Here is a 25,433-nt window from a genome sequence, read left to right as displayed (position 1 = left end):
TATTTACAAAGTATTGTTATATTTTTATATAAGTTTGTTTTTGTAGAACTGCTTTCATACTAATGCTACATGTTAGTTTTATCAGTCTTTTATCAACAGAAAAGCCACAAAAAACTGACAATTTTATGAACAAGTGTCAGACCATGACAATGTGATGACACCTAGGAGCATTTAAATAGAGAAATATAAAAATAATTATTTTGCTCTTTCTTTAGGTAGTAAAGAATACAGAGCCAGCAGTTCATGTGAAAGGCCAGGACCCCCTTACTGCCTCAAAGCTGGCGGCTGCACCCTTAAAAGAGCAGAAACAACTCCTGGGTAAAGGATGTGCACACACAGTGTTGTGAGCAGTTTGAATCATGTTATATTACCTGCTTCTTAAACCAGTGATGGTAACGTAAAGTAATAATACTCTTCAGTAGAGGGTGTAGTGCCGACACTTTATAGGGTCTATTTAGTGTAAAGCAGCAGATAGTTATCATATGGCTTCAGAAGGTTTGCAATATAGCACACAATCTATGTACTACATTATAATATGAAAATGACCAAACTGTTTGCATCCCATACAGGTGAGCGGCTGTATCCACTTATCCAGGCCCTGCATCCGACTCTTGCTGGAAAGATCACAGGCATGCTGCTGGAGATCGACAACTCTGAACTACTGCACATGCTCGAGTCTCCAGAATCCCTGCACTCCAAAGTTCACCTGCTCAAAAAATTTACTCAACAATCAGTCTCTGACCAGATTTTGTTTGATCATTGTGCTTTTCTGTACTGTGTAGGTTGAAGAGGCTGTAGCTGTTCTTCAGGCTCATCAAGCCAAGGGCCTGTCTGCAAAGTAAAGGGGCTCTGTAAGACTGAAATGTAATCTTCTTGCATTGTTCTATCTTAATATTTGGCCTAAATCGTATATACAATGCCAATAAATAGCACATGCAATTGTCACACACAAATATTGACAAACTTTGTTTACATTTTTTGCAGGCATGCACCCTGAATGTCTATATATTGTTCTTGAGAATGGGGGAAAAGAAAACGGCACTACAGAGTCATATTATTAATGCATGATTTGCACACTACAAATGTCCTCTTGATGTCCACAGGGGTTTTGATTTTGTTTATTAAAAAATAAATTGTAAAATGACAAAAGGATAAAAAAAAAAACATTTATTTTTAATTTTTGTGTGCATTAAACGTTATCCTGCAAAACGAGTTTTGAGTGCCTTATTCTTATTACAGTGATTTTGAGTTTGTGGCAGGGACACATTTGCAAGGACTTTTAAGAGCTTTTATTGCTATTAACTCAAGATAAGGCTATTAGAGCAGATATATAACCCTTTTATTTTTTTAAATTAATATTATTATTGATTGATATATGTAACATTGTATTATATTTAACATTTATAGATTTGTTACATTTTTTACATTAATTGAATTCTTTGTCAATTACCTATATACATCAATGGCATTCAGGGAACTTATATTTTAAATAAAAACTATATATATATATATATCATACATCCTAAAACATTATATTTAAGTAGTATTGTTATAGTTTTATAGTATATTACAGTATAATTACATGAAATGTATTTCAATTTATGAAGCAGTTTATTGTTTTTGTAAAGATGCTTTAATGCTTATCCTAAATGTTATATATATATAACAACCATATGTAAAGTTTTAAAGCAGTATAAGTTCTTTAATATCATTCTTGAATGTGAAATCTTCAATGTTCTTTTAAATAAATTAAATATTAAAAAGTATGTATATATTTAATAGTATTTTTAATACAAATTATATTTTACTAGGTATACTGTAGGGATTCCAAAATGCATGATACATATGGATATCTAATAAAACAGACATATAATGAGAAAAGGGCAATCTTTATTAAAAATAAATATATAAAGAACCAACACAATATAAACACAGAAACTATATAAAACTCTTTAACTATGTAAATGTATATATATATATGCAATATGACTTATTTTTGTCCCCTTCTCATCTCCTCCATCCACTGCTCCACAGTTTTGCCAGATGACTTTGCACAAAAGTGGGCACCTCCGAACCGACTGTGGCCAAACTCTTTTGTCTTTGGTTGGCCACACTTTTGGCAAATGTATTGTTCAGTCTGGTTTCTTTTTTTTGGAGTAGCACCTTGTGCTGCAGCTGCCTCCGCTGCCTTCCTCCGCCGCCAAGCTGTGGTCCTTGGCACTTTTGGACCAGGAGGTGTAGCAGGAGGTTCAGCAATAGTTGCAGTGTCTGTAGCTTGAAGCAAGCGGGCAGGGTCAGAGACTGCAAAGACCTCCTGGACAGGAGGAGGCTGCCCTTGGGCATGCTGTGCTGCAGCAGGCATGCCAACAGCTGCTGATGTTGTGCCCACTTTAGGAGGTTGGCCACGAACACGCTGTACTGCCTGTCCTGATGCATCCACCGGGATGTTGAATTCATAGGCTTGGTGCCCATGCCGGACCGGTTGCGGATGCTTAAACAGCACAGGTGGAAGGGGTTCAGAGGCCACCAAGGGAGTGGTAAAGGTCTGAATACCCTGCTCCAAGACCTCCTTTTCCTGCCTCCTTTTCCGAGCATTGTGCCTATGTAAAGAAAATATAATAATTAGTAAATGTGCAGAGAGGGGTGTTATATGACAACAACTGTGGATAAACAATTTATTGCTGAACCTACCATTGTGAAAGAGTGTGATGATTTAACTCAAACAGCTGCAACCTTGTTTCTGCCATGAGTCTGGGGCTGTCCAGGACTACATCTCTTATGATCCTGTAGTTACGCAGAATGACAGCCCACCTGTTAACCTTGACACCAGCCACTGTCTGACCCGCAGGGTAAATTCTGCATAAAGCCAGACAGACTGCCTTCACCAGACGGCTGGCATTAGGCCACTGAGCAGGTCCACTGCCTTCACCAAGGAAGCAGCTGTGAAAAAAAAAGACAATGTTATGTAGATTATGTGATGAATACATGAAAAACAAGTGAAATACAAATTATACAAACTGACTGGCAGACATGGACACATACCGCTTCAAACTGTCAGCTCCAGGGGTCACATTCGTCACAGAATGACTGACTTTGAAGCGCCCCTTCATGAGCCTGTCGCGGTGGCGAGCTGGGTAGATGAGAGCGCCCTTGTCAAACTCTGACAGTTTATCCCAGAGAGTCACAATCTCATCCACCTTCTGCTGAGTAATAAACCCCTCATGTCTGAGGTCCACAAGACTGTTGGCTAGCCGGACGACGTGGTCGTAGCCCGGTCTGCCATCTGGTCCCAGGCTCTCCAGCTGTGGATTAAAGTAAATTATTACACTCTCTTGAGTGTTATCATGCTTATTCTTCCATATCACTTGAAACATCTAAAAGTAAGGTAATGAAGTAACTTCTATTTAAAAGAAAATTATCACAGTGTTAATGCCTATAGAGAAACTTAGTCACCTGGCTCTGAGTTGCTGGCTCATCTTCTATGGGCTCAGGCAAGGAAGACTCTGCCACATGACTCTGCACCCCCTGAAATTAAAAATATAAGGTAATTTCCCCTTTCATAAAAATGAAGGATCATTATTACAATGTTTATATCCGTATGGGAGTACAGTTACCTGGCTCTGAGTCGGTGGCTCATCTCTCAAGGGTTCTGGGATATCGAGGCTGAGCTCCATGATTTCAAGAGGCTCACCATCCAAGTCTACATCCTCAAACCCTTCATCACTCTCCAGATCAATCTTCAGGTCTTCATCCTGAACCCCATCTTGAGAATCAGGATCAGCACCGAAGTCTTCCTCAAAAGATGTATTTGTTTGGGAATATAAGTATTCCACGCCAATGAGTTCTCCTGTAGACAATCACAGTGTGATAAGCACATAGATGAAATAAAGGGTGTAACTGCTACTACACAAAAGTGTAAAACATGTTACCTGTGTATTCGCCAGGGCTGGTGTAGTCCTCCGCCAAATTAAGACCCATGAATAGCTGGCTCAGGATGTTGGCGTACTGCTGCAGTTGGCCACCATAGCAGATATCCTTTTTTTTTCCACCTTCAATGGCAGCAACCGCACGAGCCTCATTCCACTGTACAAGCCCTTCCATCAAGTACATTTGAAAATGAAGGTCACTTGCACTTGTTCCTGAAAAAGCAGGCAGAAAAAGTTAGCACCATGGTAAACACATGAACAAACAAATTGTATTGTTTAGGAAAAATGCATACCTGGCACAAACCGGTTTAGGTGCAGGTGGAAGGACTCTAAGGATGTTGAGCCACGTGCACAGCGATACTGGGGCAGAATGACCTCCCCTTTGGTCACCTCCCTATCCTCCTGTATAGCTGCACACCTGGTGGGTCCTGGATGCATTCTATGTGGGGCTGCTGTGTCCTCCAGATCTCTTCCATCCTCTCCTTGTCAAAGAGCCTGACTCCCATTGTGTCTGTTGCCTCCATGAAGTCATTTAGGAGCTGTTCGATTAGCTCCTTCGTCTCCTTGGCCCCACGAGTGCGGCGGCGACAGTGCCTTGCCAGCTCTTTAGCCGTGGGCTTCCCACCGCAGGCCTCCTTCAACCTCTCAACATCACCAGCATCCCACTCGAAGATGCAGGCCGAGAGGTGTCCCATGAAGGGGGCATACAGCGGGTGGCTGTCCGTGGTGACCCCGACTGCGATTCGCCGAATAAAATGCCACACATCCAGCCTGACCACCAGCTGGTCCCACTCGCTAAACATTGCTGCCGCCTTGCCTTTATCTCCTGCGCTGCAGCAGTCCCGGTCCACATAAAGGACTTGCGGAGGAGCTTCTCCAGCTCGGCGGTAGCGAACTACAAGTCCGGAACACATGGGAAGCAGGCCCTTTCCCTCTCCTTCTGTGAGGACACACATGAGGACTTGTCCAATTTCGTTCCCCACATCTGTCACCCAAGCAGCAGTTCCAGCAGCATGGCCAGCTAGCTTCTTGGTGACCTAGTACATTATAAGAAATATTATCATTGTTAAAGGAACAGAACATTTTTATTTTACAATAAGTAAAAAAAATAACGCAAAATGTAACACTAAATCAGGTGTTACCTTTTTGGTGGAATCCATCTTTAAAATGGAGCCATAAACAGAGGTGACACGGGCCTTGAGTTCAGGAAGCCGTGTCAGTACTTCTCTGGCGTACACTGAGAGCAGCCAAGATGGACTAGGGACAGGCACCATCTGTGGCAGCGCGGCAATGAGACTGCTGGGATCAGTGTTCTGGGTAACAAAATTCCTCAGCACAGACAGGTACAGTGTTGACTGGCCCAGATAATGTTCTTTATGCCTGAGGCACAGGTGCCTGTACAGAGCTGTGGCACTGTTCCCCAGCGTGCGCCCCCGCAACAATCTCACAACCTCCCTATCACAGGACAACCTATAGAAATAAAGAATTCCACAGCACAATATTTACTTATATGTCACAATATATGCATATATTGCAAACTAAGAACACTAGTTTCCAATATATGGAAATGTATTATGTAATATTTCACATTATATTTAACAGTATATTCCCATTTATTTTTGTTCCATAAGGGGTACCATGTTAAAAGACTTAAAAACACATTATACCTGTAGGTTAGGACTGCAGGAAACTGTTCACGGTGGCTGGGATCCAACTGGTCCAGGATGTCTCGCGACCAGGCTGCAAGCTTCTTTTTGCAGGGCCGGCATTCAAGATACTCAGTCACCATGAAGTACCAACTGTTTAAGTCCAAGACCCTCCGGACAGTCTTATACATGCCGCAGGCTGTTAGCTGGATCCCAGCTAGCTGGACCCCTGTGCTCCCAGTTGGGCTGGGAGCACAGCAGCTTGTATGCCCACATGCGGTAGGGAACCCAGAGGAACAGCCTGCTGTGGAAGAAGGCGTCAGGTTTAGAAGGAGGCTGAGAGTACAGAGGACGGGGTCCAGGGGGAGACCACCACAGACGCAGATTTTTGTTCAGCGCCAACTTCCCAGACTTGTCTCTGGTAAAGAGAGCCTTGCTGACCCACAAGTGCTGCTCTTTTGGGAGAGTCTGCTTCCAACCTTCAGGCAGCAGCAGCTGTGGGTGTAAGAGAGAAAAAGTGTTTACTTTCATGAAGGCTCCTTTTAAGATACCATCTGAAGATTTGTCTTACTTCTTCAGTGGCTGCTGGCTGCTTTTTTGGCGTACCTCTCTCAGAGGTGGGCTGGGCTTCTGGCTGACTCACCGACTGGCTCCCATCAGCTGCAAAGCATTACCAAAAAAGTGAATGAGACCTATAGAAAAGACATCGTTACATTTATTGTTGCATGTAATATTACTAGTCACTACTACATGAGATTAATACAGCTACTATTTACTACTGCTAGATGTTAGAACTAATGTTAAACATTAGTAGTTTGTTAAAGTTAATGATTGTTAGTGCACCAAATATACAAATGAAGATGTGCAAAAAAAGATGAGCTGACTGTGACAAACAATTGTGTGTGGCAGCATTGGGTGAAAAAGTTAGATTCTCAAAGATGAGAAGGAAAAATGGGCGGTGAAAAAAAGTGTAAAGGGAATTGCCATGGAATTTAAAAAGCAAAAATAAAATAAAAGTATTAATAATTATAAAAAGGCGAAAGAGGTACAAAAAAAGCCAGGGTACGGGCTGGCATGATCAGAAGGTGTAATACACCTCCTACCTTACTGTTTCCAAAACCATCATCCGAAAGCTGATAATACAGAATCGCAAAACATGTTATAAATTGCACAACAGTATTAAGAAAACAAAACCACAAATGCAAACCCATTCATAATGATGTCTGACTCACCCGCAACATCCATGTGTGAAGCTGCAGCAAGCAAATCAGCATCTGATGGCTCCTCTGTGGATGCTGAGCTGGAAGCAACCGCTGTTAATTTTAGAATAAGTATTAATAATTACAATATGTAAAAGCAACAAAAATACAATAATAAGCAAACAAGATGTAAGCTGTGTGCCTGGAGGTGCTGTTTTGGGAAGGTTTGGTCCCAACTTCTCAGAATCTCTTCTCTTAATGTATTTTTGCAGAACCTCCATCTTTGTGCCAGGACGGACGTCCGTCTTCTGCCTCATCCACCTGATGAAGCTGAATCGAAAAAAAAAAAATTATCAACTCAAGCCCATACACTACACATCCCTAAAGCCAGCAGCTTCTTTTAGATTAACATCTTACCCCTTTCTGTCCTTATCCTTGGCGTCATACAGATCCTTAAATGTCAGGGTGGCAAAATTTCCAAACCCGACGAGGAGCTTGTCCTCCTGGCCCGTTGTCCCGGACCCCTCTCGAACTTGCCGCTCTTGTATGGCTGCCATGACATCCGGAAACAGGCCTGCATACTGCAGCAACGCATCTTTGTTGCCCATTACTGCAGCTGTGGACAAGCCTCCACGCTCCCGCTCCTGCCGATGAGAGGCCAGTACCATGGCTGCATATCCAACATCATTAGATAGCAGCCATTTAAAGGTTTTCCCACGGTACTGGCCAAACTGCAGGGCATTCTCGCTTAGCACCAGCTTCAAATTTCTGGTGTCCCCTCCAGCAGCAGCCACACGAGCCATGGCGTCCTCCTTGACCTTGGCAGCAGGCCATGACCGCCCAGGGGTGGGGTTTTTCCTATAAGCAGCGGCCAGGGCTACTGCTTCGGCTGATGGCTTGAGCGTAAGCTCACCAGAGGCCTCTCTGCGAAAGATGGCGTTGAAATCCATGTTCTATAAGGAACAGAGAGAAAAATAAGGCACAACACTGTTAAAACACAAAAACACACTATAGTTTGATCTAGCTATTCAATACATCAAACACTGCACTGATAAGACAAAGAAATAAAAAGTGTGTAATCTACAGTAGAATCAACTCTTTTCAACTCCATAAAGTTCAGAAGGACAAAGGGTCAAACAGACACCTGAGCGGGTGTGAACCCCATGACCTTTCATGTTTGTCCCCCACACCCACACAGGGTGCACATGGCACTTCAGGGGGTCACTTTAACACCTTGCTGTTACCTGCACTCTTGCAACAAGTGACAAAGGACACTGACATACAGTAAACTTTACCTTGAACTTCATCATTAATTTCATACATTACATGTTATTAAGCACAAAGAGAAAAACTGAATGTAGGTATTCATGATTTTACTGTAGTAAGCTGAACTGAGGTATCTGAAGTAAAACCAGTTTCGTGCCACTGTTTTAATACAGTTTTTTATACCTTAAACAAAAAAATGGGAAGTTAAACCATGATGACAGTCATAATAAAAACGTCTCGTCTGGCAAAAACACGATAACTAAACGTTTACCACACTAACACCAGGTTTACTCATCAGTAAGGATGCTTCGAATTACTGTACTTACCAAAACTAATTCATAATTCCATAAAGAAAAAAAGTGACGCCTCAACTGAGAACAATTACAGAAGAAACGGACTCATTTACATCGTTTACAGTACTTACAGTTACCAAAGTACACATAAGCAAATACTCGATCGCCCTTACCTGATGCTTAGAAATGGCGAATATGAATGTCGATGTAATTTTGTCGATGTAGAAAGCAATGGCAATAATCCAACAAGTGATGCTGACACAACGAAGCACTGTACAGTACTGATGCGCCTCTCAACCCCATTCGCAAAACGCGCGGCGTGTGGACCCGCCCACACGGCCAATCGGAATGAACGCAAATTAGAACATCGAAATGGACAAATAGAGAGCTGCGCATCTGGACCAATTGTGAAGCACGTAAATTAGAACATCCCAAAGGACCAATCACACGCGAGGTGTCGCGCCAATCAGCGTGCACGCAAATTAGAACAGTTGGAACAGAATTAGAACAGAAGATCGGCTCGGCGGTAGCGCAAGGATGACACGCAAATCCGTGAAGCGCTCCATCTTTTATTTGATTGCGATATCCGTGCCCCTCTACTCTATCAGCCCTCGGGCGGTGAATAAACATAGAAGTCTCCGCGTGGGAGGCGTTTTGACGTAAAATCATTCACCATCTCCTCTGTCTTAGAGATGTTCAGTTGCAGCCCCGCTCCGTCACACCATGTGATGAACTCATGAGAAGTACGTGGCCATCGTCAGACTCGGAACTTGAGAGCAGGGAGAGGAAAACCGTGTCAACTGCTTATTTAACAACATGAAATCTAGCCGGAGAACTTCCACGCTCATGTTTAGGATGTAAGAAGAGAATCCCTGACCGTACACTACCTTGTGGAGATCTAAAGAGCATCCGGTAAGACTCCCTTCACCCTGAGCCTTTGCTGTCCAGCCCTTCTTTACTGCCCACTCTCCTTTCTTATAAAAAGGTAGAGGCCACGCCTCCTTCAGCTCCAGTACGCCAGGGACCAAAGGCAAGTGTGTACACCTGCTTCCTCGTGTCCAGAAGATGCTCCTGTACATCACGGTGTAATCGGACACGTTTAGAAACTGACGCGCTACGTTCACCTGTCCCCCAAACTCGGTGAGCGGTTGCATCAATGGAGGGGTGTGCGTCCGGCCTCAGCACCGACGCGCTCCGTGCGGCACGGTATGCGAGGGGGTGAGATGGCTCACTGGGCCCTTACCAGCTCTGAGAGAGCTCGCAGGGACCCGAGGGGTACAGATACCTCGAGCGAGCCAGCTGTTCCGTGCTCGCCACGGCGGCACATATACTAAAATTGGATCGATACAGAGAAGATTAGCATGGCCCCTGCGAAAGGATGACACGCAAATCCGTGAAGCGCTCCATCTTTTATTTGATTGCGATATCCGTGCCCCTCTACTCTATCAGCCCTCGGGCGGTGAATAAACATAGAAGTCTCCGCGTGGGAGGCGTTTTGACGTAAAATCACTCACCATCTCCTCTGTCTTAGAGATGTTCAGTTGCAGCCCCGCTCCGTCACACCATGTGATGAACTCATGAGAAGTACGTGGCCATCGTCAGACTCGGAACTTTAGAGCAGGGAGAGGAGAACCGTGTCAACTGCTTATTTAACAACATGAAATCTAGCCGGAGAACTTCCACGCTCATGTTTAGGATGTAAGAAGAGAATCCCTGACCGTACACTACCTTGTGGAGATCCAAAGAGCATCCGGTAAGACTCCCTTCACCCTGAGCCTTTGCTGTCCAGCCCTTCTTCACTGCCCACTCTCCTTTCTTATAAAAAGGTAGAGGCCACGCCTCCTTCAGCTCCAGTACGCCAGGGACCAAAGGCAAGTGTGTACACCTGCTTCCTCGTGTCCAGAAGATGCTCCTGTACATCACGGTGTAATCGGACACGTTTAGAAACTGACGCGCTACGTTCACCTGTCCCCCAAACTCGGTGAGCGGTTGCATCAATTGAGGGGTGTGCGTCCGGCCTCAGCACCGACGCGCTCCGTGCGGCACGGTATGCGAGGGGGTGAGATGGCTCACTGGGCCCTTACCAGCTCTGAGAGAGCTCGCAGGGACCCGAGGGGTACAGATACCTCGAGCAAGCCAGCTGTTCCGTGCTCGCCACGGCGGCACATATACTAAAATTGGATCGATACAGAGAAGATTAGCATGGCCCCTGCGAAAGGATGACACGCAAATCCGTGAAGCGCTCCATCTTTTATTTGATTGCGATATCCGTGCCCCTCTACTCTATCAGCCCTCGGGCGGTGAATAAACATAGAAGTCTCCGCGTGGGAGGCGTTTTGACGTAAAATCACTCACCATCTCCTCTGTCTTAGAGATGTTCAGTTGCAGCCCCGCTCCGTCACACCATGTGATGAACTCATGAGAAGTACGTGGCCATCGTCAGACTCGGAACTTGAGAGGAGAACCGTGTCAACTGCTTATTTAACAACATGAAATCTAGCCGGAGAACTTCCACGCTTATGTTTAGGATGTAAGAAGAGAATCCCTGACCGTACACTACCTTGTCGAGATCCAAAGAGCATCCGGTAAGACTCCCTTCACCCTGAGCCTTTGCTGTCCAGCCCTTCTTTACTGCCCACTCTCCTTTCTTATAAAAAGGTAGAGGCCACGCCTCCTTCAGCTCCAGTACGCCAGGGACCAAAGGCAAGTGTGTACACCTGCTTCCTCGTGTCCAGAAGATGCTCCTGTACATCACGGTGTAATCGGACACGTTTAGAAACTGACGCGCTACGTTCACCTGTCCCCCAAACTCGGTGAGCGGTTGCATCAATGGAGGGGTGTGCGTCCGGCCTCAGCACCGACGCGCTCCGTGCGGCACGGTATGCGAGGGGGTGAGACGGCTCACTGGGCCCTTACCAGCTCTGAGAGAGCTCGCAGGGACCCGAGGGGTACAGATACCTCGAGCGAGCCAGCTGTTCCGTGCTCGCCACGGCGGCACATATACTAAAATTGGATCGATACAGAGAAGATTAGCATGGCCCCTGCGAAAGGATGACACGCAAATCCGTGAAGCGCTCCATCTTTTATTTGATTGCGATATCCGTGCCCCTCTACTCTATCAGCCCTCGGGCGGTGAATAAACATAGAAGTCTCCGCGTGGGAGGCGTTTTGACGTAAAATCACTCACCATCTCCTCTGTCTTAGAGATGTTCAGTTGCAGCCCCGCTCCGTCACACCATGTGATGAACTCATGAGAAGTACGTGGCCATCGTCAGACTCGGAACTTTAGAGCAGGGAGAGGAGAACCGTGTCAACTGCTTATTTAACAACATGAAATCTAGCCGGAGAACTTCCACGCTCATGTTTAGGATGTAAGAAGAGAATCCCTGACCGTACACTACCTTGTGGAGATCCAAAGAGCATCCGGTAAGGCTCCCTTCACCCTGAGCCTTTGCTGTCCAGCCCTTCTTTACTGCCCACTCTCCTTTCTTATAAAAAGGTAGAGGCCACGCCTCCTTCAGCTCCAGTACGCCAGGGACCAAAGGCAAGTGTGTACACCTGCTTCCTCGTGTCCAGAAGATGCTCCTGTACATCACGGTGTAATCGGACACGTTTAGAAACTGACGCGCTACGTTCACCTGTCCCCCAAACTCGGTGAGCGGTTGCATCAATGGAGGGGTGTGCGTCCGGCCTCAGCACCGACGCGCTCCGTGCGGCACGGTATGCGAGGGGGTGAGACGGCTCACTGGGCCCTTACCAGCTCTGAGAGAGCTCGCAGGGACCCGAGGGGTACAGATACCTCGAGCGAGCCAGCTGTTCCGTGCTCGCCACGGCGGCACATATACTAAAATTGGATCGATACAGAGAAGATTAGCATGGCCCCTGCGAAAGGATGACACGCAAATCCGTGAAGCGCTCCATCTTTTATTTGATTGCGATATCCGTGCCCCTCTACTCTATCAGCCCTCGGGCGGTGAATAAACATAGAAGTCTCCGCGTGGGAGGCGTTTTGACGTAAAATCACTCACCATCTCCTCTGTCTTAGAGATGTTCAGTTGCAGCCCCGCTCCGTCACACCATGTGATGAACTCATGAGAAGTACGTGGCCATCGTCAGACTCGGAACTTGAGAGGAGAACCGTGTCAACTGCTTATTTAACAACATGAAATCTAGCCGGAGAACTTCCACGCTTATGTTTAGGATGTAAGAAGAGAATCCCTGACCGTACACTACCTTGTGGAGATCCAAAGAGCATCCGGTAAGACTCCCTTCACCCTGAGCCTTTGCTGTCCAGCCCTTCTTTACTGCCCACTCTCCTTTCTTATAAAAAGGTAGAGGCCACGCCTCCTTCAGCTCCAGTACGCCAGGGACCAAAGGCAAGTGTGTACACCTGCTTCCTCGTGTCCAGAAGATGCTCCTGTACATCACGGTGTAATCGGACACGTTTAGAAACTGACGCGCTACGTTCACCTGTCCCCCAAACTCGGTGAGCGGTTGCATCAATGGAGGGGTGTGCGTCCGGCCTCAGCACCGACGCGCTCCGTGCGGCACGGTATGCGAGGGGGTGAGACGGCTCACTGGGCCCTTACCAGCTCTGAGAGAGCTCGCAGGGACCCGAGGGGTACAGATACCTCGAGCGAGCCAGCTGTTCCGTGCTCGCCACGGCGGCACATATACTAAAATTGGATCGATACAGAGAAGATTAGCATGGCCCCTGCGAAAGGATGACACGCAAATCCGTGAAGCGCTCCATCTTTTATTTGATTGCGATATCCGTGCCCCTCTACTCTATCAGCCCTCGGGCGGTGAATAAACATAGAAGTCTCCGCGTGGGAGGCGTTTTGACGTAAAATCACTCACCATCTCCTCTGTCTTAGAGATGTTCAGTTGCAGCCCCGCTCCGTCACACCATGTGATGAACTCATGAGAAGTACGTGGCCATCGTCAGACTCGGAACTTGAGAGCAGGGAGAGGAGAACCGTGTCAACTGCTTATTTAACAACATGAAATCTAGCCGGAGAACTTCCACGCTCATGTTTAGGATGTAAGAAGAGAATCCCTGACCGTACACTACCTTGTGGAGATCCAAAGAGCATCCGGTAAGACTCCCTTCACCCTGAGCCTTTGCTGTCCAGCCCTTCTTCACTGCCCACTCTCCTTTCTTATAAAAAGGTAGAGGCCACGCCTCCTTCAGCTCCAGTACGCCAGGGACCAAAGGCAAGTGTGTACACCTGCTTCCTCGTGTCCAGAAGATGCTCCTGTACATCACGGTGTAATCGGACACGTTTAGAAACTGACGCGCTACGTTCACCTGTCCCCCAAACTCGGTGAGCGGTTGCATCAATGGAGGGGTGTGCGTCCGGCCTCAGCACCGACGCGCTCCGTGCGGCACGGTATGCGAGGGGGTGAGACGGCTCACTGGGCCCTTACCAGCTCTGAGAGAGCTCGCAGGGACCCGAGGGGTACAGATACCTCGAGCGAGCCAGCTGTTCTGTGCTCGCCACGGCGGCACATACACTAAAATTGGATCGATACAGAGAAGATTAGCATGGCCCCTGCGAAAGGATGACACGCAAATCCGTGAAGCGCTCCATCTTTTATTTGATTGCGATATCCGTGCCCCTCTACTCTATCAGCCCTCGGGCGGTGAATAAACATAGAAGTCTCCGCGTGGGAGGCGTTTTGACGTAAAATCATTCACCATCTCCTCTGTCTTAGAGATGTTCAGTTGCAGCCCCGCTCCGTCACACCATGTGATGAACTCATGAGAAGTACGTGGCCATCGTCAGACTCGGAACTTGAGAGCAGGGAGAGGAAAACCGTGTCAACTGCTTATTTAACAACATGAAATCTAGCCGGAGAACTTCCACGCTCATGTTTAGGATGTAAGAAGAGAATCCCTGACCGTACACTACCTTGTGGAGATCTAAAGAGCATCCGGTAAGACTCCCTTCACCCTGAGCCTTTGCTGTCCAGCCCTTCTATACTGCACACTCTCCTTTCTTATAAAAAGGTAGAGGCCACGCCTCCTTCAGCTCCAGTACGCCAGGGACCAAAGGCAAGTGTGTACACCTGCTTCCTCGTGTCCAGAAGATGCTCCTGTACATCACGGTGTAATCGGACACGTTTAGAAACTGACGCGCTACGTTCACCTGTCCCCCAAACTCGGTGAGCGGTTGCATCAATGGAGGGGTGTGCGTCCGGCCTCAGCACCGACGCGCTCCGTGCGGCACGGTATGCGAGGGGGTGAGATGGCTCACTGGGCCCTTACCAGCTCTGAGAGAGCTCGCAGGGACCCGAGGGGTACAGATACCTCGAGCGAGCCAGCTGTTCCGTGCTCGCCACGGCGGCACATATACTAAAATTGGATCGATACAGAGAAGATTAGCATGGCCCCTGCGAAAGGATGACACGCAAATCCGTGAAGCGCTCCATCTTTTATTTGATTGCGATATCCGTGCCCCTCTACTCTATCAGCCCTCGGGCGGTGAATAAACATAGAAGTCTCCGCGTGGGAGGCGTTTTGACGTAAAATCACTCACCATCTCCTCTGTCTTAGAGATGTTCAGTTGCAGCCCCGCTCCGTCACACCATGTGATGAACTCATGAGAAGTACGTGGCCATCGTCAGACTCGGAACTTTAGAGCAGGGAGAGGAGAACCGTGTCAACTGCTTATTTAACAACATGAAATCTAGCCGGAGAACTTCCACGCTCATGTTTAGGATGTAAGAAGAGAATCCCTGACCGTACACTACCTTGTGGAGATCCAAAGAGCATCCGGTAAGGCTCCCTTCACCCTGAGCCTTTGCTGTCCAGCCCTTCTTTACTGCCCACTCTCCTTTCTTATAAAAAGGTAGAGGCCACGCCTCCTTCAGCTCCAGTACGCCAGGGACCAAAGGCAAGTGTGTACACCTGCTTCCTCGTGTCCAGAAGATGCTCCTGTACATCACGGTGTAATCGGACACGTTTAGAAACTGACGCGCTACGTTCACCTGTCCCCCAAACTCGGTGAGCGGTTGCATCAATGGAGGGGTGTGCGTCCGGCCTCAGCACCGACGCGCTCCGTGCGGCACGGTATGCGAGGGGGTGAGACGGCTCACTGGGCCCTTACCAGCTCTGAGAGAGCTCGCAGGGACCCGAGGGGTACAGATACCTCGAGCGAGCCAGCTGTTCCGTGCTCGCCACGGCGGCACATATACTAAAATTGGATCGATACAGAGAAGATTAGCATGGCCCCTGCGAAAGGATGACACGCAAATCCGTGAAGCGCTCCATCTTTTATTTGATTGCGATATCCGTGCCCCTCTACTCTATCAGCCCTCGGGCGGTGAATAAACATAGAAGTCTCCGCGTGGGAGGCGTTTTGACGTAAAATCACTCACCATCTCCTCTGTCTTAGAGATGTTCAGTTGCAGCCCCGCTCCGTCACACCATGTGATGAACTCATGAGAAGTACGTGGCCATCGTCAGACTCGGAACTTGAGAGCAGGGAGAGGAGAACCGTGTCAACTGCTTATTTAACAACATGAAATCTAGCCGGAGAACTTCCACGCTCATGTTTAGGATGTAAGAAGAGAATCCCTGACCGTACACTACCTTGTGGAGATCCAAAGAGCATCCGGTAAGACTCCCTTCACCCTGAGCCTTTGCTGTCCAGCCCTTCTTCACTGCCCACTCTCCTTTCTTATAAAAAGGTAGAGGCCACGCCTCCTCAGCTCCAGTACGCCAGGGACCAAAGGCAAGTGTGTACACCTGCTTCCTCGTGTCCAGAAGATGCTCCTGTACATCACGGTGTAATCGGACACGTTTAGAAACTGACGCGCTACGTTCACCTGTCCCCCAAACTCGGTGAGCGGTTGCATCAATGGAGGGGTGTGCGTCCGGCCTCAGCACCGACGCGCTCCGTGCGGCACGGTATGCGAGGGGGTGAGACGGCTCACTGGGCCCTTACCAGCTCTGAGAGAGCTCGCAGGGACCCGAGGGGTACAGATACCTCGAGCGAGCCAGCTGTTCTGTGCTCGCCACGGCGGCACATACACTAAAATTGGATCGATACAGAGAAGATTAGCATGGCCCCTGCGAAAGGATGACACGCAAATCCGTGAAGCGCTCCATCTTTTATTTGATTGCGATATCCGTGCCCCTCTACTCTATCAGCCCTCGGGCGGTGAATAAACATAGAAGTCTCCGCGTGGGAGGCGTTTTGACGTAAAATCATTCACCATCTCCTCTGTCTTAGAGATGTTCAGTTGCAGCCCCGCTCCGTCACACCATGTGATGAACTCATGAGAAGTACGTGGCCATCGTCAGACTCGGAACTTGAGAGCAGGGAGAGGAAAACCGTGTCAACTGCTTATTTAACAACATGAAATCTAGCCGGAGAACTTCCACGCTCATGTTTAGGATGTAAGAAGAGAATCCCTGACCGTACACTACCTTGTGGAGATCTAAAGAGCATCCGGTAAGACTCCCTTCACCCTGAGCCTTTGCTGTCCAGCCCTTCTTTACTGCCCACTCTCCTTTCTTATAAAAAGGTAGAGGCCACGCCTCCTTCAGCTCCAGTACGCCAGGGACCAAAGTCAAGTGTGTACACCTGCTTCCTCGTGTCCAGAAGATGCTCCTGTACATCACGGTGTAATCGGACACGTTTAGAAACTGACGCGCTACGTTCACCTGTCCCCCAAACTCGGTGAGCGGTTGCATCAATGGAGGGGTGTGCGTCCGGCCTCAGCACCGACGCGCTCCGTGCGGCACGGTATGCGAGGGGGTGAGATGGCTCACTGGGCCCTTACCAGCTCTGAGAGAGCTCGCAGGGACCCGAGGGGTACAGATACCTCGAGCGAGCCAGCTGTTCCGTGCTCGCCACGGCGGCACATATACTAAAATTGGATCGATACAGAGAAGATTAGCATGGCCCCTGCGAAAGGATGACACGCAAATCCGTGAAGCGCTCCATCTTTTATTTGATTGCGATATCCGTGCCCCTCTACTCTATCAGCCCTCGGGCGGTGAATAAACATAGAAGTCTCCGCGTGGGAGGCGTTTTGACGTAAAATCACTCACCATCTCCTCTGTCTTAGAGATGTTCAGTTGCAGCCCCGCTCCGTCACACCATGTGATGAACTCATGAGAAGTACGTGGCCATCGTCAGACTCGGAACTTGAGAGCAGGGAGAGGAGAACCGTGTCAACTGCTTATTTAACAACATGAAATCTAGCCGGAGAACTTCCACGCTCATGTTTAGGATGTAAGAAGAGAATCCCTGACCGTACACTACCTTGTGGAGATCCAAAGAGCATCCGGTAAGACTCCCTTCACCCTGAGCCTTTGCTGTCCAGCCCTTCTTCACTGCCCACTCTCCTTTCTTATAAAAAGGTAGAGGCCACGCCTCCTTCAGCTCCAGTACGCCAGGGACCAAAGGCAAGTGTGTACACCTGCTTCCTCGTGTCCAGAAGATGCTCCTGTACATCACGGTGTAATCGGACACGTTTAGAAACTGACGCGCTACGTTCACCTGTCCCCCAAACTCGGTGAGCGGTTGCATCAATGGAGGGGTGTGCGTCCGGCCTCAGCACCGACGCGCTCCGTGCGGCACGGTATGCGAGGGGGTGAGACGGCTCACTGGGCCCTTACCAGCTCTGAGAGAGCTCGCAGGGACCCGAGGGGTACAGATACCTCGAGCGAGCCAGCTGTTCTGTGCTCGCCACGGCGGCACATACACTAAAATTGGATCGATACAGAGAAGATTAGCATGGCCCCTGCGAAAGGATGACACGCAAATCCGTGAAGCGCTCCATCTTTTATTTGATTGCGATATCCGTGCCCCTCTACTCTATCAGCCCTCGGGCGGTGAATAAACATAGAAGTCTCCGCGTGGGAGGCGTTTTGACGTAAAATCACTCACCATCTCCTCTGTCTTAGAGATGTTCAGTTGCAGCCCCGCTCCGTCACACCATGTGATGAACTCATGAGAAGTACGTGGCCATCGTCAGACTCGGAACTTGAGAGCAGGGAGAGGAGAACCGTGTCAACTGCTTATTTAACAACATGAAATCTAGCCGGAGAACTTCCACGCTCATGTTTAGGATGTAAGAAGAGAATCCCTGACCGTACACTACCTTGTGGAGATCCAAAGAGCATCCGGTAAGACTCCCTTCACCCTGAGCCTTTGCTGTCCAGCCCTTCTTCACTGCCCACTCTCCTTTCTTATAAAAAGGTAGAGGCCACGCCTCCTTCAGCTCCAGTACGCCAGGGACCAAAGGCAAGTGTGTACACCTGCTTCCTCGTGTCCAGAAGATGCTCCTGTACATCACGGTGTAATCGGACACGTTTAGAAACTGACGCGCTACGTTCACCTGTCCCCCAAACTCGGTGAGCGGTTGCATCAATGGAAGGGTGTGCGTCCGGCCTCAGCACCGACGCGCTCCGTGCGGCACGGTATGCGAGGGGGTGAGATGGCTCACTGGGCCCTTACCAGCTCTGAGAGAGCTCGCAGGGACCCGAGGGGTACAGATACCTCGAGCGATCCAGCTGTTCCGTGCTCGCCACGGCGGCACATATACTAAAATTGGATCGATACAGAGAAGATTAGCATGGCCCCTGCGAAAGGATGACACGCAAATCCGTGAAGCGCTCCATCTTTTATTTGATTGCGATATCCGTGCCCCTCTACTCTATCAGCCCTCGGGCGGTGAATAAACATAGAAGTCTCCGCGTGGGAGGCGTTTTGACGTAAAATCACTCACCATCTCCTCTGTCTTAGAGATGTTCAGTTGCAGCCCCGCTCCGTCACACCATGTGATGAACTCATGAGAAGTACGTGGCCATCGTCAGACTCGGAACTTGAGAGCAGGGAGAGGAGAACCGTGTCAACTGCTTATTTAACAACATGAAATCTAGCCGGAGAACTTCCACGCTCATGTTTAGGATGTAAGAAGAGAATCCCTGACCGTACACTACCTTGTGGAGATCCAAAGAGCATCCGGTAAGACTCCCTTCACCCTGAGCCTTTGCTGTCCAGCCCTTCTTCACTGCCCACTCTCCTTTCTTATAAAAAGGTAGAGGCCACGCCTCCTTCAGCTCCAGTACGCCAGGGACCAAAGGCAAGTGTGTACACCTGCTTCCTCGTGTCCAGAAGATGCTCCTGTACATCACGGTGTAATCGGACACGTTTAGAAACTGACGCGCTACGTTCACCTGTCCCCCAAACTCGGTGAGCGGTTGCATCAATGGAGGGGTGTGCGTCCGGCCTCAGCACCGACGCGCTCCGTGCGGCACGGTATGCGAGGGGGTGAGACGGCTCACTGGGCCCTTACCAGCTCTGAGAGAGCTCGCAGGGACCCGAGGGGTACAGATACCTCGAGCGAGCCAGCTGTTCCGTGCTCGCCACGGCGGCACATATACTAAAATTGGATCGATACAGAGAAGATTAGCATGGCCCCTGCGAAAGGATGACACGCAAATCCGTGAAGCGCTCCATCTTTTATTTGATTGCGATATCCGTGCCCCTCTACTCTATCAGCCCTCGGGCGGTGAATAAACATAGAAGTCTCCGCGTGGGAGGCGTTTTGACGTAAAATCACTCACCATCTCCTCTGTCTTAGAGATGTTCAGTTGCAGCCCCGCTCCGTCACACCATGTGATGAACTCATGAGAAGTACGTGGCCATCGTCAGACTCGGAACTTGAGAGCAGGGAGAGGAGAACCGTGTCAACTGCTTATTTAACAACATGAAATCTAGCCGGAGAACTTCCACGCTCATGTTTAGGATGTAAGAAGAGAATCCCTGACCGTACACTACCTTGTGGAGATCCAAAGAGCATCCGGTAAGACTCCCTTCACCCTGAGCCTTTGCTGTCCAGCCCTTCTTCACTGCCCACTCTCCTTTCTTATAAAAAGGTAGAGGCCACGCCTCCTTCAGCTCCAGTACGCCAGGGACCAAAGGCAAGTGTGTACACCTGCTTCCTCGTGTCCAGAAGATGCTCCTGTACATCACGGTGTAATCGGACACGTTTAGAAACTGACGCGCTACGTTCACCTGTCCCCCAAACTCGGTGAGCGGTTGCATCAATGGAGGGGTGTGCGTCCGGCCTCAGCACCGACGCGCTCCGTGCGGCACGGTATGCGAGGGGGTGAGACGGCTCACTGGGCCCTTACCAGCTCTGAGAGAGCTCGCAGGGACCCGAGGGGTACAGATACCTCGAGCGAGCCAGCTGTTCCGTGCTCGCCACGGCGGCACATATACTAAAATTGGATCGATACAGAGAAGATTAGCATGGCCCCTGTGAAAGGATGACACGCAAATCCGTGAAGCGTTCCATCTTTTATTTGATTGCGATATCCGTGCCCCTCTACTCTATCAGCCCTCGGGCGGTGAATAAACATAGAAGTCTCCGCGTGGGAGGCGTTTTGACGTAAAATCACTCACCATCTCCTCTGTCTTAGAGATGTTCAGTTGCAGCCCCGCTCCGTCACACCATGTGATGAACTCATGAGAAGTACGTGGCCATCGTCAGACTCGGAACTTTAGAGCAGGGAGAGGAGAACCGTGTCAACTGCTTATTTAACAACATGAAATCTAGCCGGAGAACTTCCACGCTCATGTTTAGGATGTAAGAAGAGAATCCCTGACCGTACACTACCTTGTGGAGATCCAAAGAGCATCCGGTAAGGCTCCCTTCACCCTGAGCCTTTGCTGTCCAGCCCTTCTTCACTGCCCACTCTCCTTTCTTATAAAAAGGTAGAGGCCACGCCTCCTTCAGCTCCAGTACGCCAGGGACCAAAGGCAAGTGTGTACACCTGCTTCCTCGTGTCCAGAAGATGCTCCTGTACATCACGGTGTAATCGGACACGTTTAGAAACTGACGCGCTACGTTCACCTGTCCCCCAAACTCGGTGAGCGGTTGCATCAATGGAGGGGTGTGCGTCCGGCCTCAGCACCGACGCGCTCCGTGCGGCACGGTATGCGAGGGGGTGAGACGGCTCACTGGGCCCTTACCAGCTCTGAGAGAGCTCGCAGGGACCCGAGGGGTACAGATACCTCGAGCGAGCCAGCTGTTCCGTGCTCGCCACGATGGCACATATACTAAAATTGGATCGATACAGAGAAGATTAGCATGGCCCCTGCGAAAGGATGACACGCAAATCCGTGAAGCGCTCCATCTTTTATTTGATTGCGATATCCGTGCCCCTCTACTCTATCAGCCCTCGGGCGGTGAATAAACATAGAAGTCTCCGCGTGGGAGGCGTTTTGACGTAAAATCACTCACCATCTCCTCTGTCTTAGAGATGTTCAGTTGCAGCCCCGCTCCGTCACACCATGTGATGAACTCATGAGAAGTACGTGGCCATCGTCAGACTCGGAACTTGAGAGCAGGGAGAGGAGAACCGTGTCAACTGCTTATTTAACAACATGAAATCTAGCCGGAGAACTTCCACGCTCATGTTTAGGATGTAAGAAGAGAATCCCTGACCGTACACTACCTTGTGGAGATCCAAAGAGCATCCGGTAAGACTCCCTTCACCCTGAGCCTTTGCTGTCCAGCCCTTCTTCACTGCCCACTCTCCTTTCTTATAAAAAGGTAGAGGCCACGCCTCCTTCAGCTCCAGTACGCCAGGGACCAAAGGCAAGTGTGTACACCTGCTTCCTCGTGTCCAGAAGATGCTCCTGTACATCACGGTGTAATCGGACACGTTTAGAAACTGACGCGCTACGTTCACCTGTCCCCCAAACTCGGTGAGCGGTTGCATCAATGGAGGGGTGTGCGTCCGGCCTCAGCACCGACGCGCTCCGTGCGGCACGGTATGCGAGGGGGTGAGACGGCTCACTGGGCCCTTACCAGCTCTGAGAGAGCTCGCAGGGACCCGAGGGGTACAGATACCTCGAGCGAGCCAGCTGTTCCGTGCTCGCCACGGCGGCACATATACTAAAATTGGATCGATACAGAGAAGATTAGCATGGCCCCTGCGAAAGGATGACACGCAAATCCGTGAAGCGCTCCATCTTTTATTTGATTGCGATATCCGTGCCCCTCTACTCTATCAGCCCTCGGGCGGTGAATAAACATAGAAGTCTCCGCGTGGGAGGCGTTTTGACGTAAAATCACTCACCATCTCCTCTGTCTTAGAGATGTTCAGTTGCAGCCCCGCTCCGTCACACCATGTGATGAACTCATGAGAAGTACGTGGCCATCGTCAGACTCGGAACTTGAGAGCAGGGAGAGGAGAACCGTGTCAACTGCTTATTTAACAACATGAAATCTAGCCGGAGAACTTCCACGCTCATGTTTAGGATGTAAGAAGAGAATCCCTGACCGTACACTACCTTGTGGAGATCCAAAGAGCATCCGGTAAGACTCCCTTCACCCTGAGCCTTTGCTGTCCAGCCCTTCTTTACTGCCCACTCTCCTTTCTTATAAAAAGGTAGAGGCCACGCCTCCTTCAGCTCCAGTACGCCAGGGACCAAAGTCAAGTGTGTACACCTGCTTCCTCGTGTCCAGAAGATGCTCCTGTACATCACGGTGTAATCGGACACGTTTAGAAACTGACGCGCTACGTTCACCTGTCCCCCAAACTCGGTGAGCGGTTGCATCAATGGAGGGGTGTGCGTCCGGCCTCAGCACCGACGCGCTCCGTGCGGCACGGTATGCGAGGGGGTGAGATGGCTCACTGGGCCCTTACCAGCTCTGAGAGAGCTCGCAGGGACCCGAGGGGTACAGATACCTCGAGCGAGCCAGCTGTTCCGTGCTCGCCACGGCGGCACATATACTAAAATTGGATCGATACAGAGAAGATTAGCATGGCCCCTGCGAAAGGATGACACGCAAATCCGTGAAGCGCTCCATCTTTTATTTGATTGCGATATCCGTGCCCCTCTACTCTATCAGCCCTCGGGCGGTGAATAAACATAGAAGTCTCCGCGTGGGAGGCGTTTTGACGTAAAATCACTCACCATCTCCTCTGTCTTAGAGATGTTCAGTTGCAGCCCCGCTCCGTCACACCATGTGATGAACTCATGAGAAGTACGTGGCCATCGTCAGACTCGGAACTTGAGAGCAGGGAGAGGAGAACCGTGTCAACTGCTTATTTAACAACATGAAATCTAGCCGGAGAACTTCCACGCTCATGTTTAGGATGTAAGAAGAGAATCCCTGACCGTACACTACCTTGTGGAGATCCAAAGAGCATCCGGTAAGACTCCCTTCACCCTGAGCCTTTGCTGTCCAGCCCTTCTTCACTGCCCACTCTCCTTTCTTATAAAAAGGTAGAGGCCACGCCTCCTTCAGCTCCAGTACGCCAGGGACCAAAGGCAAGTGTGTACACCTGCTTCCTCGTGTCCAGAAGATGCTCCTGTACATCACGGTGTAATCGGACACGTTTAGAAACTGACGCGCTACGTTCACCTGTCCCCCAAACTCGGTGAGCGGTTGCATCAATGGAGGGGTGTGCGTCCGGCCTCAGCACCGACGCGCTCCGTGCGGCACGGTATGCGAGGGGGTGAGACGGCTCACTGGGCCCTTACCAGCTCTGAGAGAGCTCGCAGGGACCCGAGGGGTACAGATACCTCGAGCGAGCCAGCTGTTCTGTGCTCGCCACGGCGGCACATACACTAAAATTGGATCGATACAGAGAAGATTAGCATGGCCCCTGCGAAAGGATGACACGCAAATCCGTGAAGCGCTCCATCTTTTATTTGATTGCGATATCCGTGCCCCTCTACTCTATCAGCCCTCGGGCGGTGAATAAACATAGAAGTCTCCGCGTGGGAGGCGTTTTGACGTAAAATCACTCACCATCTCCTCTGTCTTAGAGATGTTCAGTTGCAGCCCCGCTCCGTCACACCATGTGATGAACTCATGAGAAGTACGTGGCCATCGTCAGACTCGGAACTTGAGAGCAGGGAGAGGAGAACCGTGTCAACTGCTTATTTAACAACATGAAATCTAGCCGGAGAACTTCCACGCTCATGTTTAGGATGTAAGAAGAGAATCCCTGACCGTACACTACCTTGTGGAGATCCAAAGAGCATCCGGTAAGACTCCCTTCACCCTGAGCCTTTGCTGTCCAGCCCTTCTTCACTGCCCACTCTCCTTTCTTATAAAAAGGTAGAGGCCACGCCTCCTTCAGCTCCAGTACGCCAGGGACCAAAGGCAAGTGTGTACACCTGCTTCCTCGTGTCCAGAAGATGCTCCTGTACATCACGGTGTAATCGGACACGTTTAGAAACTGACGCGCTACGTTCACCTGTCCCCCAAACTCGGTGAGCGGTTGCATCAATGGAAGGGTGTGCGTCCGGCCTCAGCACCGACGCGCTCCGTGCGGCACGGTATGCGAGGGGGTGAGATGGCTCACTGGGCCCTTACCAGCTCTGAGAGAGCTCGCAGGGACCCGAGGGGTACAGATACCTCGAGCGATCCAGCTGTTCCGTGCTCGCCACGGCGGCACATATACTAAAATTGGATCGATACAGAGAAGATTAGCATGGCCCCTGCGAAAGGATGACACGCAAATCCGTGAAGCGCTCCATCTTTTATTTGATTGCGATATCCGTGCCCCTCTACTCTATCAGCCCTCGGGCGGTGAATAAACATAGAAGTCTCCGCGTGGGAGGCGTTTTGACGTAAAATCACTCACCATCTCCTCTGTCTTAGAGATGTTCAGTTGCAGCCCCGCTCCGTCACACCATGTGATGAACTCATGAGAAGTACGTGGCCATCGTCAGACTCGGAACTTGAGAGCAGGGAGAGGAGAACCGTGTCAACTGCTTATTTAACAACATGAAATCTAGCCGGAGAACTTCCACGCTCATGTTTAGGATGTAAGAAGAGAATCCCTGACCGTACACTACCTTGTGGAGATCCAAAGAGCATCCGGTAAGACTCCCTTCACCCTGAGCCTTTGCTGTCCAGCCCTTCTTCACTGCCCACTCTCCTTTCTTATAAAAAGGTAGAGGCCACGCCTCCTTCAGCTCCAGTACGCCAGGGACCAAAGGCAAGTGTGTACACCTGCTTCCTCGTGTCCAGAAGATGCTCCTGTACATCACGGTGTAATCGGACACGTTTAGAAACTGACGCGCTACGTTCACCTGTCCCCCAAACTCGGTG

At 49.7% G+C, this 25,433-nt stretch overlaps 2 protein-coding genes, 1 long non-coding RNA gene and 19 other non-coding genes across 22 annotated transcripts; 20 read left to right on the top strand and 2 right to left on the bottom strand.

Moving 5' to 3' along the window:
- Positions 1–204: 204 nt before the first annotated feature.
- LOC128028685 (uncharacterized) lies at positions 205–1,199 on the top strand. Its single transcript, XR_008187236.1, has 4 exons — positions 205–318; positions 570–700; positions 783–864; positions 985–1,199. It is a non-coding gene; the product is annotated as an uncharacterized LOC128028685 (long non-coding RNA).
- A 760-nt stretch (positions 1,200–1,959) lies between these two features.
- Positions 1,960–3,988, bottom strand: LOC128028661 (uncharacterized). The gene is made up of 6 exons (XM_052615935.1): positions 3,930–3,988; positions 3,615–3,847; positions 3,454–3,525; positions 3,043–3,302; positions 2,692–2,940; positions 1,960–2,600 (listed from the first exon to the last, which is right to left on the bottom strand). Exons 1-6 carry the CDS (start codon positions 3,976–3,978, stop codon positions 1,991–1,993), a joined length of 1,473 nt encoding a protein of 490 aa, XP_052471895.1. The 5' UTR covers positions 3,979–3,988; the 3' UTR covers positions 1,960–1,990.
- Positions 3,989–4,274: 286 nt separating this feature from the next.
- Positions 4,275–5,728, bottom strand: LOC128028665 (uncharacterized). Its single transcript, XM_052615945.1, has 3 exons — positions 5,594–5,728; positions 5,069–5,396; positions 4,275–4,963 (listed from the first exon to the last, which is right to left on the bottom strand). Exons 1-3 carry the CDS (start codon positions 5,713–5,715, stop codon positions 4,313–4,315), a joined length of 1,101 nt encoding a protein of 366 aa, XP_052471905.1. The 5' UTR covers positions 5,716–5,728; the 3' UTR covers positions 4,275–4,312.
- A 3,908-nt stretch (positions 5,729–9,636) lies between these two features.
- LOC128029706 (U6 spliceosomal RNA) lies at positions 9,637–9,743 on the top strand. Its single transcript, XR_008187558.1, has one exon. It is a non-coding gene; the product is annotated as a U6 spliceosomal RNA (small nuclear RNA).
- Positions 9,744–10,477: 734 nt separating this feature from the next.
- On the top strand, positions 10,478–10,584 carry LOC128029705 (U6 spliceosomal RNA). Its single transcript, XR_008187557.1, has one exon. It is a non-coding gene; the product is annotated as a U6 spliceosomal RNA (small nuclear RNA).
- A 725-nt stretch (positions 10,585–11,309) lies between these two features.
- LOC128029704 (U6 spliceosomal RNA) lies at positions 11,310–11,416 on the top strand. Its single transcript, XR_008187556.1, has one exon. It is a non-coding gene; the product is annotated as a U6 spliceosomal RNA (small nuclear RNA).
- Positions 11,417–12,150: 734 nt separating this feature from the next.
- Positions 12,151–12,257, top strand: LOC128029703 (U6 spliceosomal RNA). Its single transcript, XR_008187555.1, has one exon. It is a non-coding gene; the product is annotated as a U6 spliceosomal RNA (small nuclear RNA).
- A 725-nt stretch (positions 12,258–12,982) lies between these two features.
- On the top strand, positions 12,983–13,089 carry LOC128029702 (U6 spliceosomal RNA). The gene has a single exon (XR_008187554.1). It is a non-coding gene; the product is annotated as a U6 spliceosomal RNA (small nuclear RNA).
- Positions 13,090–13,823: 734 nt separating this feature from the next.
- Positions 13,824–13,930, top strand: LOC128029849 (U6 spliceosomal RNA). The gene has a single exon (XR_008187694.1). It is a non-coding gene; the product is annotated as a U6 spliceosomal RNA (small nuclear RNA).
- A 734-nt stretch (positions 13,931–14,664) lies between these two features.
- Positions 14,665–14,771, top strand: LOC128029701 (U6 spliceosomal RNA). Its single transcript, XR_008187553.1, has one exon. It is a non-coding gene; the product is annotated as a U6 spliceosomal RNA (small nuclear RNA).
- A 734-nt stretch (positions 14,772–15,505) lies between these two features.
- Positions 15,506–15,612, top strand: LOC128029700 (U6 spliceosomal RNA). The gene has a single exon (XR_008187552.1). It is a non-coding gene; the product is annotated as a U6 spliceosomal RNA (small nuclear RNA).
- Positions 15,613–16,345: 733 nt separating this feature from the next.
- LOC128029848 (U6 spliceosomal RNA) lies at positions 16,346–16,452 on the top strand. Its single transcript, XR_008187693.1, has one exon. It is a non-coding gene; the product is annotated as a U6 spliceosomal RNA (small nuclear RNA).
- A 734-nt stretch (positions 16,453–17,186) lies between these two features.
- Positions 17,187–17,293, top strand: LOC128029699 (U6 spliceosomal RNA). Its single transcript, XR_008187551.1, has one exon. It is a non-coding gene; the product is annotated as a U6 spliceosomal RNA (small nuclear RNA).
- Positions 17,294–18,027: 734 nt separating this feature from the next.
- On the top strand, positions 18,028–18,134 carry LOC128029847 (U6 spliceosomal RNA). Its single transcript, XR_008187692.1, has one exon. It is a non-coding gene; the product is annotated as a U6 spliceosomal RNA (small nuclear RNA).
- Positions 18,135–18,868: 734 nt separating this feature from the next.
- Positions 18,869–18,975, top strand: LOC128029698 (U6 spliceosomal RNA). The gene has a single exon (XR_008187550.1). It is a non-coding gene; the product is annotated as a U6 spliceosomal RNA (small nuclear RNA).
- Positions 18,976–19,709: 734 nt separating this feature from the next.
- LOC128029696 (U6 spliceosomal RNA) lies at positions 19,710–19,816 on the top strand. The gene has a single exon (XR_008187548.1). It is a non-coding gene; the product is annotated as a U6 spliceosomal RNA (small nuclear RNA).
- Positions 19,817–20,550: 734 nt separating this feature from the next.
- Positions 20,551–20,657, top strand: LOC128029862 (U6 spliceosomal RNA). Its single transcript, XR_008187706.1, has one exon. It is a non-coding gene; the product is annotated as a U6 spliceosomal RNA (small nuclear RNA).
- A 734-nt stretch (positions 20,658–21,391) lies between these two features.
- LOC128029829 (U6 spliceosomal RNA) lies at positions 21,392–21,498 on the top strand. Its single transcript, XR_008187675.1, has one exon. It is a non-coding gene; the product is annotated as a U6 spliceosomal RNA (small nuclear RNA).
- A 734-nt stretch (positions 21,499–22,232) lies between these two features.
- LOC128029695 (U6 spliceosomal RNA) lies at positions 22,233–22,339 on the top strand. The gene has a single exon (XR_008187547.1). It is a non-coding gene; the product is annotated as a U6 spliceosomal RNA (small nuclear RNA).
- A 734-nt stretch (positions 22,340–23,073) lies between these two features.
- Positions 23,074–23,180, top strand: LOC128029694 (U6 spliceosomal RNA). Its single transcript, XR_008187546.1, has one exon. It is a non-coding gene; the product is annotated as a U6 spliceosomal RNA (small nuclear RNA).
- A 734-nt stretch (positions 23,181–23,914) lies between these two features.
- On the top strand, positions 23,915–24,021 carry LOC128029846 (U6 spliceosomal RNA). Its single transcript, XR_008187691.1, has one exon. It is a non-coding gene; the product is annotated as a U6 spliceosomal RNA (small nuclear RNA).
- A 734-nt stretch (positions 24,022–24,755) lies between these two features.
- On the top strand, positions 24,756–24,862 carry LOC128029693 (U6 spliceosomal RNA). Its single transcript, XR_008187545.1, has one exon. It is a non-coding gene; the product is annotated as a U6 spliceosomal RNA (small nuclear RNA).
- The last annotated feature ends 571 nt before the right edge of the window (positions 24,863–25,433 follow it).

Source organism: Carassius gibelio, chromosome A15 (genome assembly GCF_023724105.1).
Source record: "Carassius gibelio isolate Cgi1373 ecotype wild population from Czech Republic chromosome A15, carGib1.2-hapl.c, whole genome shotgun sequence".
NCBI classification, from domain to species: domain Eukaryota; kingdom Metazoa; phylum Chordata; class Actinopteri; order Cypriniformes; family Cyprinidae; genus Carassius; species Carassius gibelio.
The sequence above is the reverse complement of the archived record's forward strand: the minus strand, read 5'-3'. Positions and strand labels throughout refer to the sequence as shown.

Excerpts from the sequence above, each read along its gene's own strand:
- LOC128028665 (XM_052615945.1), bottom strand. The coding sequence starts at position 5,715 with ATGGTGACTGAGTATCTTGAATGCCGGCCCTGCAAAAAGAAGCTTGCA. Across the intron at positions 5,397-5,593 it reads CCTGCAGTCCTAACCTACAG|GTTGTCCTGTGATAGGGAGG; the intron begins GTATAATGTGTT and ends TTATTTCTATAG. Across the intron at positions 4,964-5,068 it reads AGATGGATTCCACCAAAAAG|GTCACCAAGAAGCTAGCTGG; the intron begins GTAACACCTGAT and ends ATAATGTACTAG.
- LOC128028661 (XM_052615935.1), bottom strand. The coding sequence starts at position 3,978 with ATGGGTCTTAATTTGGCGGAGGACTACACCAGCCCTGGCGAATACACA. Across the intron at positions 3,526-3,614 it reads AGCCACCGACTCAGAGCCAG|GGGGTGCAGAGTCATGTGGC; the intron begins GTAACTGTACTC and ends TTTTAATTTCAG. Across the intron at positions 2,941-3,042 it reads GGAGCTGACAGTTTGAAGCG|CTGCTTCCTTGGTGAAGGCA; the intron begins GTATGTGTCCAT and ends TTTTTTTCACAG.